The 12,606-nt window shown below is 36.2% G+C and overlaps 1 protein-coding gene across 2 annotated transcripts; it reads right to left on the bottom strand.

Moving 5' to 3' along the window:
• Window positions 1-1,399: 1,399 nt before the first annotated feature.
• LOC107584711 (uncharacterized) lies at window positions 1,400-11,935 on the bottom strand. Of its 2 annotated transcripts, none has more exons than XM_016271431.1 (21): window positions 11,634-11,935; window positions 11,167-11,257; window positions 10,060-10,125; window positions 9,783-9,949; window positions 9,527-9,693; window positions 9,302-9,393; window positions 8,491-8,655; window positions 8,290-8,394; window positions 6,969-7,208; window positions 6,849-6,880; window positions 6,512-6,727; window positions 5,280-5,459; window positions 5,097-5,195; window positions 4,914-5,003; window positions 4,156-4,270; window positions 3,948-4,066; window positions 3,753-3,866; window positions 3,591-3,654; window positions 3,259-3,352; window positions 3,004-3,172; window positions 1,400-2,129 (listed from the first exon to the last, which is right to left on the bottom strand). In XM_016271431.1, exons 1-21 carry the CDS (start codon window positions 11,676-11,678, stop codon window positions 1,959-1,961), a joined length of 2,601 nt encoding a protein of 866 aa, XP_016126917.1. In that variant the 5' UTR covers window positions 11,679-11,935; the 3' UTR covers window positions 1,400-1,958. The 2 variants fall into 2 exon arrangements, with proteins under 2 accessions (XP_016126917.1, XP_016126907.1); XM_016271421.1 differs by having other exon boundaries at window positions 6,512-6,694; window positions 6,789-6,880; window positions 11,634-11,934.
• Window positions 11,936-12,606: the final 671 nt, after the last annotated feature.

Raw genomic sequence — 12,606 nt, 5'->3', positions numbered from 1 at the left:
TGCCTATGAGACATTATTTGTCTATTTTTGCTCTGCCTCAGAAAATAGTTTCAAATGATGGCAACTTTTTTCAATAGAAAGTAACCGAAGCCTGCTCGGTACTTATAAATAAATTTATTTAATTAGCATATTTATGGTATCATTACGTTACGTAACACCATAGTGTCGACGTTAGTTTGCTTCTCTCTTTTGCTCACATATACTTCTATATTTTAATACAGGGCTGTCAAACTCAGTTCCTGGAGGGCCGTAGCCCTGCAGATACCCATCTAGTTTTCAAATAAGCCTGAAGGACCTGGGGCCAGTTGCATAAACTGTTTAGACTAGTCTTAAAAAGTTAGTCATCTAATTTTTTTCTTCAAGACTGGTCATGACTTTTAAAATTCAGTTATGAAAAGGTAGATTGGTCTTCATTTTATTGGAAACGTAAGACTGATTATCCCTTGGCAACTGCTAGTTGGTCAAACTAGTTCTTAAGACACCGTCTAAGTCCCAATGTGCATAGGCCTACTATCCATCCAAAATTCTGTGTGATATTAGTAATTTTCAATACTATTCAGGGCAGATAAGCTGGATAGTATGCACATAGGGACGCAGGGACAGTATGGTGGCTAAGTTTATGCAACTGGCTCCTGATTACCTGGATCAGGTGTGTTTAGAGTTGAAACTAAACTCTGCAGGGCTGTGGCACTCCAGGAACGGAGTTTGGCACCCCTGTTTTAATGCAACCAAATTCCCAATTAACCAGCTGTTCCTTCCAAGCTGCTCTGAACTAAAATCCTAAATTATAATTCTGTAAGTGTGACAAAATCACCATACAAATTGGATAAAGACAAATGGCGTGATTAAGACATGTGAAATTATCACTTGGTTTATAAAACATGCTCGTATGGCAGTACAGATGAGTCTCTGAAACCAGATACGGTTTGTCCAGACCAAGAAGTTGATTTTTGGGAAAAAGTCGCTATTTGCAGCACTAAATTCCGTAATCAGTAAATGAATCAATGACTCGTTTATAATACACCTCCCACCTATACTGGCATAACGATTCAACCTGCACAAAGAGCCTAAGTATGGCTGTCTGGAACGCCTTGCGGAGATATCAAAAAAGTGAACAGTCCTAATGGCAGCTCTCTTGGAACACAAAACAAAAGCACAAATACTGCAGGCGGCTGAAAATACACACATACATACACACAAATTGGCAGGTGTTAATTGCCATACTATTTTGTAAACAGAACAAAATTAGACTGTGAGAAAATAAATGTTTTATATTCAGTTATTCACACAGTAAAATAACCATATCAGCAACACATAACCCCTCTCTCACACACACACACACACACACACACAGAGACAGGTGTTAATTGCCATGCTAGTTTGTAAACAGAAAAAATGAGACCGTGAGAAAATAAATGTTTTATATTCACAGTTATTCACACAGTAAAATAACCATATCAGCAACACATAACCTCTCACACCTCTTATGGATCATGCTAATAATACCCATTTTATAAGGGACAAAAGTGCAAACTTGTGCCCAGTATAATGCATATACTGTATAAAGCTGATTTAATACACCATTAATATAAAACAGTTAGAGCGAGTACAAGTAGATCCTCACTGCCAACAATTAGAGAACTTGAGTAGTTTTGAAAGCCACAAGCCTTAACTGAAGAAAGCTTATGTGTTGTAAATATACTAAGTATGATACAGAAACTTCAGTGCTCATATTGTAAGAATGGATAAAATTCCCGCATCATTGCTGGTTGCTCTGCTCATTCTTAAGCATAATTTCCCTCTGGCATTACATTAAAATTGTGTAGAGGTAAGAAAGATGTTCTGTTTTCATAATAATGTATCGAAAAACAATTTGTCTGAATCCAGAGTTGTCACTATGTTAATGTTAACAATGACAGCAGAGTTGCATATTAAGTCCATGTGCTCTGATATGCTCTTCAATCAGTCAGCAGCAGTAGTTGCTGGGAGTCCTCAGGAACAGCCCGGCTTAAAATGGAGAACCATGGAGCTCCAGCCGCAGGAGGAGAAGAGGGGGATGGTGTGGGAGGAGCAGCTGCCGTCAATCCATGAGCTGTACCGCTGGTCAGGCTAACCTTCTGTTTTAGGATCTGAGAGGATAATAATAATAATAATAATAATAATAATAATAATAAAAAAATAATTTTTATTTATATAGCACCTTTTGCTTCGCTTTACAACATCAGGTTTAAGGAACAAACCCAAATAAACATCTACATGAAAGCACAGTACACATACCAAGAGCTGCGTCACAGCAAAGGGTCTGAATACTTAGGACCATGTGATATTTCAGTTTTTCTTTTTTAATAAATCTGCAAAAATGTCAACAATTCTGTGTTTTTCTGTCAATATGGGGTGCTGTGTGTACATTAATGAGGAAAAAAAAAAATAACTTGATTAATGAATAATGATTTTAGCAAATGGCTGCAATATAACAAAGAGTGAAAAATTTAAGGGGGTCTGAATACTTTCCGTACCCACTGTATAGGGTGCTTACAAAGTTAGGTTAGAGATACAGAGAGGATTTAGATAACCATGTACATAAGGTACAATTTACAGACCGACAACTGAAGTTATATTCAAAGAAAAATGTGTTTTTAAGAAGTTTTTAAAGGAGAGAAGGGAGGATACAACACTTTATTTGAGAAAGTTGAGACACTTTATTTGAGACTTAATCGTCATACACATAATTTCAATGTCACAGTGTTAACCTATATGCATTGTATGTATGACTGAATTGATTTTAAAAGAAATACTGCTAGGTAGAATATTTAAAATATTAATAAATATGGTTAACCACCACCCCCCAAATTATTGTGTAGACCGCTCTATAAAACTTACATTTACACAAAACACAAGATATGGTTTATGTTCGGATTGAAATCACTTTTATCATCTCAAATAACATGATTTGACAGTTTAACAATACAGTGCTCAAATGATGCTTTACTTTTACAGACTAACCTGCCGAAGTCTGTCCTCGTACCGTTGATCTGGTTCTAAAGGTTGCTTGTCTGGGACTGGCACTTTCCAGCGGTCCATTTCTGCCCTCAACTCTACACCATCTAGCAGTACCACAGGGTCTAGTGCGTTGTTGTTTATTAGCTCCACCAGACACTCTTTATAATGTACCCTAAAAGTGAGCATAACATCTCTTGAGTTTGTAGTACTTATGGAAGAACATAATTCAGTGAATGATTAAGAATAAGCATTCCTTACGTGCAGTAACCACTGTAATCTGGGAGAGCTGGTCGTCCACATGGCTCCTCCTTCACAGCTCCTGATTCTTGGAACTCCATTACACCACAAATACCTACAAGGGACACATAAACATGTACTGTATTTCAACTGTACTGTGACACATCTAAACTAGTGATGCACCAAAATTATTTTTGTTACTGAAACACCAAAACTGAACACAATCAAAAACGCCGTCGGAGAAACGCTAATTAAATCTATTTCAGCCGAACCAAAAAATTTTCAGCTGCCAACATTTTGGTGCATCATTGATCTGAACATACAATATTCACATGTCAAAACAAAAGATGTACCTTTAGAGTGTCTCCCCGCTGTATTTTTGGGGCTGAACATGAGGGGATGTGATACCCCATAGTGCTGAAAACATAAATAAAAGTAGTTTAGCCAGTTTAACGGTGGCAGGGTATAATGGTGGCTTCCTGTTTATGCTAGACCACAGTAAAGACGTCTGTCACCTGCAGCACGGTCCGTAGTCTCGGGACATTCCAGTCTCTCAGATGATATAGGCAGTTTCGAGGGTGATGAGCGTGTAACCCCTTAGCTCCGCACTCGGTAGAAAAACTACAGGCCTGCAAGGACAACATATGCTCATTAATGATACAGAGCTCTGTGGTAACTATAATGACGACTGCTGAGAGAACTAAACTTACAGAGCCTTGTTTAAATGGATGACTGCAGCCTCCGCAGAATTCATGCTGGCACTGAGTGCATTTGAAATGCAAACAGCCTCCTCTGGCCAGGAAGAAGCGAAATTTGCATTTTGGACAGTCTGAAAGGAGCAAGGAGAACGTTACAACCTGGGAAAGTTCCAAAAAGACACTTTGAACCAAGAACCTTCAGTGAGAGTTTTGGTTTGACCTATTTTGTTCCTGCTGAGAAGCTGCTCCAGCCTTGAGTTTTGGTACTCGGGGCTGTTGAGTTGCTCCCACTCTTTGAACTTCTCGCATGAGATTCCTTCATGCTGTGGAGCCCACTAGACAACAAACACCCAGATCAACAATCTGAGATTCCATCAATATGAGATTACAAGCACCAGCACAATGCAGGGGTTCAACAGTAAGGATTGTTTAGTTCAGGTGTTTACTTGTCTGGCCAAGATTTTCAAAGACCCAAATTCTACATTTTATTTCTAGAATGTCTGTTTAATATGTCCCAGAAACTATAACATTTATATAAAAATGTTATAGATTTTAGTAACATGTATTTATATATGCACCGCCATTCAAAAGCACAGTAATATTGGGAAACTTTTTTTAAAAACATTTTTAAAAGAACAAGGCTGCATTTATTTAATCAAAAACACAATAAGAATAGTAATATTGTAAAATACTATTACAATCAAGAAACATTTCTTATTATTCTCAAAGTTGAAAACAGTAAATAAATGTCTTTACTATCACTTTTAATCAAAAGTTTACGTATTGGCCTCAAACTTTTGAACGGTAGTGTAAATATTGGTTTTCATTAATTGCTAAGTTAATATTTATACATAATATTGAGTTTTCAATACCTGCAAAGTATATAGCTTACATCACAGAACTTTATATGACATAAAAACATCACACTTATGTTGTAAGACTAAGGCATATGATGTAGATTGTAAAGGCAAAACCTACCGGCCTTTTACACTGAAAGCATGTGCTTTTCCCACAGCTGGGGCAATCCATTCTCAGCCTGTCTGCTTCATGAAGGAGCCCAAAGCAACACTAAAAAACAAGGACAACTTTACAAAAATATAAACAGACATAAATCGCTATCATTGTATACTGTATAAAATATCTACGAATAACAGAACTTACATGTGCACACCAACGGAAGTTAGCCATTTCCTGCAGTGCCTGGTCTCTGAGCTTCCTCTGGAACAGCTCATGGATCTGGGGGTCCAAATAATACCTGATCTACAGATACAAAATGATTTACAGTTATTAATATTCTATATTCAATTTCATATGGTCCAAAAAAACATGTTTGGAGCTCCACACCTGTGTGTCGAGTAAACTGAAGTACTCCATAGACTCCTCCCTGCGGCCTCTTTGTACATCAGGAAGATTACAGAGGGGACACACAGCATGTACTATATTCTTCTCTTTAATGACAGAGGAGAAGTACTTCTTAAAACAGCTCTCACAGAATGTGCAAGAGCAGTGTGTCATGGTGACCATCTGAAAAAAGAAAAGAGAGGCAGATACTACATTTAGGAATGAAAGATAGCCTACTGTGTATTATCCATATGTGTAAAATAATATGATATAACTAATATCAGGGCTCAACAACAAGGATGGCTAATGTCTTAAGACCCCAATGCATTTATTCATAAATACGAAACATAATTCACATCGTAAACAGATTTAAATGCAGTGCTAGGTGCACTGCTAACATGTAGCTACAGAAGTCCCATTGATTGCTACTGTTTGCCTCGCTAGAAGCACATTTCGAAATAGCAACAGTACCAAAACACTGAGAGAGAGAGAGAGAGAGAGAGAGAGAGAGAGAGAGAGAGAGAGAGAGAGATATAAAGAGTTTTATATAAAATACAAAATAAAATGGCCCAGTGAAATACAACAACAAGTCCTAAAAAGTTAGTTAAATTATATTCTAATAATTAAATATTATAATAATCAATACGATTTTTAAAATAAGTCACTTATGAGAACTAAAGCTGCATATATTCTATTAAAAATACAGTAAAAATGAAATTATTACTGTTAAATATTTCTACAGTTTAAAACATCTGCTTTCTATTTTAATATATTTTAATATGTAATTTACTCCTGTGATGGCAAAGCCAGATTTTAAGCAGCCATTACTCCAGTCTTCAGTGTCACACGATCCTCCAGAAATCATTATAATGTGCCGATTTGGTGCTCAAGAAACATCTTTATTTTCAATGTTGAAAACAGTTATGCTGCTTAATATTTTATTTTGTAGAAAATGTTATAATTTTTTACAATTTCATTGTAATCGTAATTTTACATTACAAATATCTTTACTCTTACTGTTTTGATCAAATGAATGAATCCCCTGCTGAATAAAAGTATTAGTTTCATTTAAAATATATTAATTTAATTAAGAGAATCTTACTGACCTCAAACTTTAGAACAGTAGTGTGTTAATTATTATCATCAATTAACAATAAAACCATATAATGCATAATAATTTGAGCTACATAAGGTTTCATATTGTTAGGCCAAGAACACAATTGATTTATTCTCACCCTGTTGAAAGATACTTGCTCCTGGCATATAGGGCAATCATGGCAGAGATATTTCAGGGCAGAGGAGAGGTCTCGGCATGACTGCACTGCTTCTAGGACATCTGTGGAGCTGAAACTGCACCCTTCCAGACTCAAGATGCTCCTAAACATTTCAGCTTTCTCACCTTGGACACCACCTGGGATCTGACAGTAGTAGGTTCTTTGTGTAGTGCAATCCTGTACAAAATGAGTGATTAAAAAAACGGTGAAGAGCTATCCTGATTTGGCCTCCTCTTACCTCCATGTCTTCAAAGCTCTTCAGCTGAATAGGAAATTGCTGCTCATTAATGGTAATCACCCTGTCAGGATGCCTCAGAACATGCTCTGCGTCTGGAAAAATTAAAAAGTGAACAGTAAACCTTTCATCGAAATAGTACATTTTTCTTTAGTGGAGTTTATCAGTGATGTCCCATAGTACCTCTCTGGTGTCTGAAGAGCACCCAGGCCTGGTCTGGCTGTGCTGCAGGGTACCTGACATCCAGAACCTCTCCGCCTGCGTTCTGCCTCCGCTGGAAGAAGAGAGTGAGCTTGTTCTTCATCTTGCTGGGAGAGACGCCCACAGGAAGCCTGCTCACCACCACCTTGTGACGGTCATCCACTAAGCCTGAATGAACTCCACCACCACAATCCTGCCACGCTCCTCCAGCATGATGAACATCTTTATGAAAAAATTCAAGTCTGTTTTAGTTCAGTGTAACATCTGCATTGTTTTACACAACGGTGTGTAAGAGGCCCCAGTACAAACTGGAAAAACTGTATAATCACTTGCATGTTATGCTGAACATATGTTTAATACATATGTTTTTAAATTCAGATAATGAAAAGTACATCCAGCAACTGGATGTCAAGCTCATTAATATATTTTTTAAAGATCCACTGAAACTGCTTGATGATTCCAGTGTTAATGTATTTCCAACTACAACAGGATTTGTGTCAAACATATTTAAGTTGCTTGATTTGCTACTTTGTAGTGCTTTCGAGTGCAACAGTTGAGTTCGTTAAGTAAAATCCTATTAATTTTCTCCATAGGGGAATTGATTTTTAACTGTGCCTTATAAACTGTTAAAGAAAGACCTATGTTGAGCTTCGAGGTTGTTATTTGAAAGTATATTTTGTTGAAGCCATCAAATGGCATTATTTAATTTTTAACTTAATTTTTAAATAATCATGGTAAAAAATAGAATTTCCAGTGTGAAACTACCTGACCTGTGATTCTACAAATAAATATCCCCCAATCAGACAAATGCAACAAGCAAATCATGCTAAAGGAACTCTTTAGCGCCCCCCTCCCAAACTCCCACGAAGCATTGCAAATTGAATAGTAGTTCTTCCTCTCATTAAAGTTGTCAAGTACACAGCATTGTACCTTTGTCTTTTTGTCCAGCTTTCAAAGTTTCTAATGTTGTGATTCACCTGGTAGCTGTTTGGGGTTGGATTCATGGTTTACTCTTTAATGAAGACTTTTTTTTTTTTTGGAAAAAAGACTTCTGAACCAAGGCTGCTGAAAAAGTGATTTTAAACTCTTGAACCCTTGTTATAGAAAAGGACATTTCCATTGTACAGATTAATTGATTGAACAAAAATCTGTAGATAAATGGTATTTTTTAGTTTAGAGAAAGGCTCATTTATGGAAAAATTATAAATGCAAACACTGGCAAGAAGTTAATTTTATTAAAACCCCAATTTTATACTCACTTCATGAAGTCTTTAAAAACACTGCTAAATGATGTGTTATTTACCTCTCTCCCTGTTGCTCAACTGGTACATGTTGACAACTCTTTGTAATTGAAGGCTTTTGAACAGGTCGTCTATGTCATCAACATTAGAAGCATTGCTGGTGGGAGCTGAAGCAGAGATAATCCTTAATTAATATAAAAAATTAAGAAGGCTGCTTTAAAATATTACAGCTGAATAATAAAAAAAAAACAAAAACATATTACCTGAGGCAGGAGAAATAAATGGGTTTGTTTGGTGGTTAGCCTCCAAAGCTTGTGGACCAAATGTGATCCCGAAATCCAGCAGCTCTTGCGTGTATGATCTCCTTACCCCGCTCATCTCGGTTTCACTGGCTTGATTCAGATTATTCTGGGACTTTGTACTCTTTCCTAGGGAAAGATACCTTATGGTTAGCCAGGAATAGAAAATGAAAGGCTGAAACAATTTATGGCATTAAACCAATAAATTTAAACATTGTATTAGATCGGCATGCTTTCTGCTTCCAAGATATAGATTCACACATGCTCTGACACACTCAGCTGTGGTGATCATTTGGCACAAAAACGCCTTCTACTTACTGCGAATAACATTTTTCGTTAATTAAAATAAAATAAACGTTAACTGAGATAAAACAAAATATAAAAATAATTTTAAAATATAAAAAAACAACTTAATATTCATATTATATATATTTCACTTAGTTGCCAAGGCAACATTTCTCATTTTTATTAAGTTCAACTTGATGTGCTAAAATAACTGAAAATAAAATAAAATGGAATTAAAAAAAAAATGTCATTGACATTAAAATAAATAAATAAAATGAAAAAAAACAACAACAACAAGCTTACTAAATCTTTGTAAAATAGCAATGGACAACATAAAAATAAAAACTAATTCAACATATTAAAAAAATTATAATAGTATCTCAGTGACACTAAAATTGGTATATAGAGAGTACAAAATATTTTTTCATAAACTGAAAATCTAGTGAACAATTCATGCAAGACTACTATTCAGCAGAAAATCAATGTTTACTGTTGCTGGGATGCTGAGGCACAGAAGAGATGGATGCTCCATGTTGAGCTGTTGACATTTTTTGCACTGAACTGCTGCCTGTATGAGGCCAGCTGCAGCACAAACAAACAAAAAGGAAGACTGAAGATTACATAAGTATCCACTGATCATTAAAAAGGGGCTAAACTGAGAGACTAGTGTCAAATGCTTTTGATAAGAATGACTGAAACTCAAACAAGCACTGACCTGCCATAGGACGAAACAGGATTCGGTTGAACTACCAGTTCAGCTGTCAGGTGTTTTGCTTGAGAATGTATTGGAGGGGTTCGGACTGGATAGGTGGCAAAAAGAGGAGTTTCACGTTGAAAGGCGGCAATCATCTCTTCCAAAACTATCGACAAGTTTGACCAGCCCTGGAAATCCAACATTTAAATCCAGAGTGAAATATAAAAATGATTCACTTTAAATAAGTAAATGTGCAATAACTATAGAACTGACTTACAATCTTCCAGTTGCTGAGACAGTGGAGAAGAACGCGTCCATTGGCATCAACATTGCTGCTTTTAGCATTGATGATCATGGAGGGTGAAGGGCAGACAAAACACCTGGGTGGGTTTTTGGGATGGGTCTCATGGATCCAGATGCAAACTGGAATGTTGTACGTAGCACCTTTGTAATCACATTATACACATTTAATGAGTTTCAGTTGTTGGAAAGCAATTACAGACTCTGGAAGGGATTAATTATAGGTTACAGTAAAGCTACTGAAATCAAGATACCTTCATATGTTACAGGAACGGTGCCACCCAAATAAACCAACTTCTTTTTATCATTATTGGGATAGACTGTAGAAAGAGAAGAGAACCAAACGCAGGAAATACACATGCAAGAAAATGTGCACAGTAAGCAAAAAGTCTACATAGCAGTTATACACTTGTTTTGAAAGAATTTTTATGGATTATATAGGAGACAGGGACTTGTCACAGTCCGTACACCCATGAATATTCATCAGTGTACAGTGTAAGTCTATTCCAGTATAGGCACAAACAAGGCCCATTCATACCAAAAAAACTAAAACCGTAACGATAACTACATTACCGTTCAAAAGTTTGGACTTTGGAGCCAGATAAATAACTAAACACATGAATGAATTAATGAATTAAATATTAATAAATAAAATATTTAATCAGCAAGGACCCATTAAACTGCTCAAATGACAGTAGAGACATTTATAATTGTATTCATTGTATAAGTAGTCAAATAATCTATTTAAATGAAATGATTCTTTTAAACTTTCTATTCATCAAAGAATTCTGAAAGAAGCATTATGACTTGGTAACAAAAATGGTATTGAACATAGGCCTAGTTTAGGGGAAAAGAAACCAATTGTGGGGTATGTAGAGCCGTTCAGCAAAATATAAACAGCAATTATTATTCCATTATTCATGGAATTTCATGTTCCATGTTTGCTGTTCTTACAGTAACATATAGAAGTAACATAAAACGAATGTTTTGGGAAACAAAAAAGTTGAAATTAATTGTTTCAATTTATAACATTAACTCATGTGATAACTTGCCCTGATCTGACATGAACGAAATTTGGTTAAAATTGTCTTTTGACTTTTGTCTGCATGTACTGTGTGTGCCCTTGTGGTTTTGTTGTGTTCAATTTTAAATTTTGTTTGAGTTTTATATTAAAAGTTTGATTGGACCTAGTTATTACGACAGCCTTGTGACAACTTCCTAATGTGACAACTAGCCCCGATTATTAATTCCCATACAGTGAAATAACTGCCACACACTAATCCATTTAACTACTGCTTAAACTACACAGGTTCACAAACATCTGTGGCCAGACCCCTGGAGTACTTTCAACATAAACTTACTATAATAGTCCACATATAGCTGCAGGTGTGGGAAATCTGCCGACACGTCTTTGATGTCATCAAGCACCTCATTGGGGTAACAGTAATTACACTATTGAGAAAATATGAAGATAGTCATCAGTAAACAAGATGATCCTGATGCACCACAACTTCAACAAGACAAATTTACCATGGTGAGCTATACACCATAGTTACGACAGCTATTGTGTTCACAACAAAAGTGTGGTAACCTGGTATTAATCACCACTGCCAAAACAAAGTAAACAAAATGAGAGAAGACTCTGAAAGGAGAAACAATATTGCATATAAGGGAGTTTATAATGATTTCCGACCTGACAGCTATACTAAAATATCTAGTTCAGTATGTCATCCTTAATACTGAAGTACCGGTAATTAGCTTATTAGCTCATGAACAATTACAGTCTGGTAAACCACAGCAGCCTCTCTAGTGTTGACAGTAAACATACCTCGAGAAGTGTTTGATACTCCAGATCAGCTGTGACGCGCGACATCCTCTTTAACCGCTCGAGCACCGCTCATGCACTCAGCGTCAAGTAATTTGACAATAAAAGAGGGAAATCATATCTGTTGCTTCTTCCATCGCTTGAGTTTACATGTCATTCAGCCAGTTTTGGTTTCTTTTGCCATTAACGTCACTACGTCTCGTTGATACCGAAGGTGTGGCTGCAGAAGCCTGCCATATTGAGTGTGGCAGGAAGTTAGCTGTTTGAGTTTTTCTTGTCTATTATTTTCCGGTATTTGTTTTTCAAAAGCTATCCGTTTTTCAGCTGAACTGAATTTGGTGTTCTAGATAACGACATGGAGATAGAGGCAAATGTCAAGCACATATTAAAACGATATTCCTGATTGTCGAGCCTAATATGGACGTAAACACCGTCCACTGATGTAGTAGTTACCGCTGGATGTCAGTATAACACACACAATCTCTCCATCACTGCACTGGCGCTGCATCCCACCCGACACACCGAGAGAAAGAACAAGTGAACCGTGAAGTACTGAGCGGTTTAGAGTCGATGTAGGTTTATCATTTATCTAGGTTATTGTAGAAGGTCTTTTGCTATTAAGGAACTTTTGTTTTTCACTCATAGAAACTATTTTTTTTCCTATTAAACATAGAAAGTATACAAAATGTATAATGTCACATTTTTATTAAGTTAATAAAAGGAAAGTCCAGTTGCTTGTAAATTTATTCTACCACACATTTAGTTTTGCAGGGAGAAAATGCACACTGCAATTTGTTTGTATGTACAATAATGACATGTATTATGAAGCTACAAAGCTGAAAAGCACAAAAGCTTGTGTAATAAGGAATTATTTAAAAATAGCCTGTTTTTCTTTAATATCTGAAAATGTTGACAAAAAGTTTTCACAAAAGAAGTATATTTTTAAAAATAATATCTTGCTTCTGTCAGGACATGA

Source organism: Sinocyclocheilus grahami, unplaced genomic scaffold (assembly GCF_001515645.1).
Source record: "Sinocyclocheilus grahami isolate Dianchi unplaced genomic scaffold, SAMN03320097.WGS_v1.1 scaffold5.1, whole genome shotgun sequence".
Taxonomy (NCBI): Eukaryota; Metazoa; Chordata; class Actinopteri; order Cypriniformes; family Cyprinidae; genus Sinocyclocheilus; species Sinocyclocheilus grahami.
The sequence above is the reverse complement of the archived record's forward strand: the minus strand, read 5'-3'. Positions and strand labels throughout refer to the sequence as shown.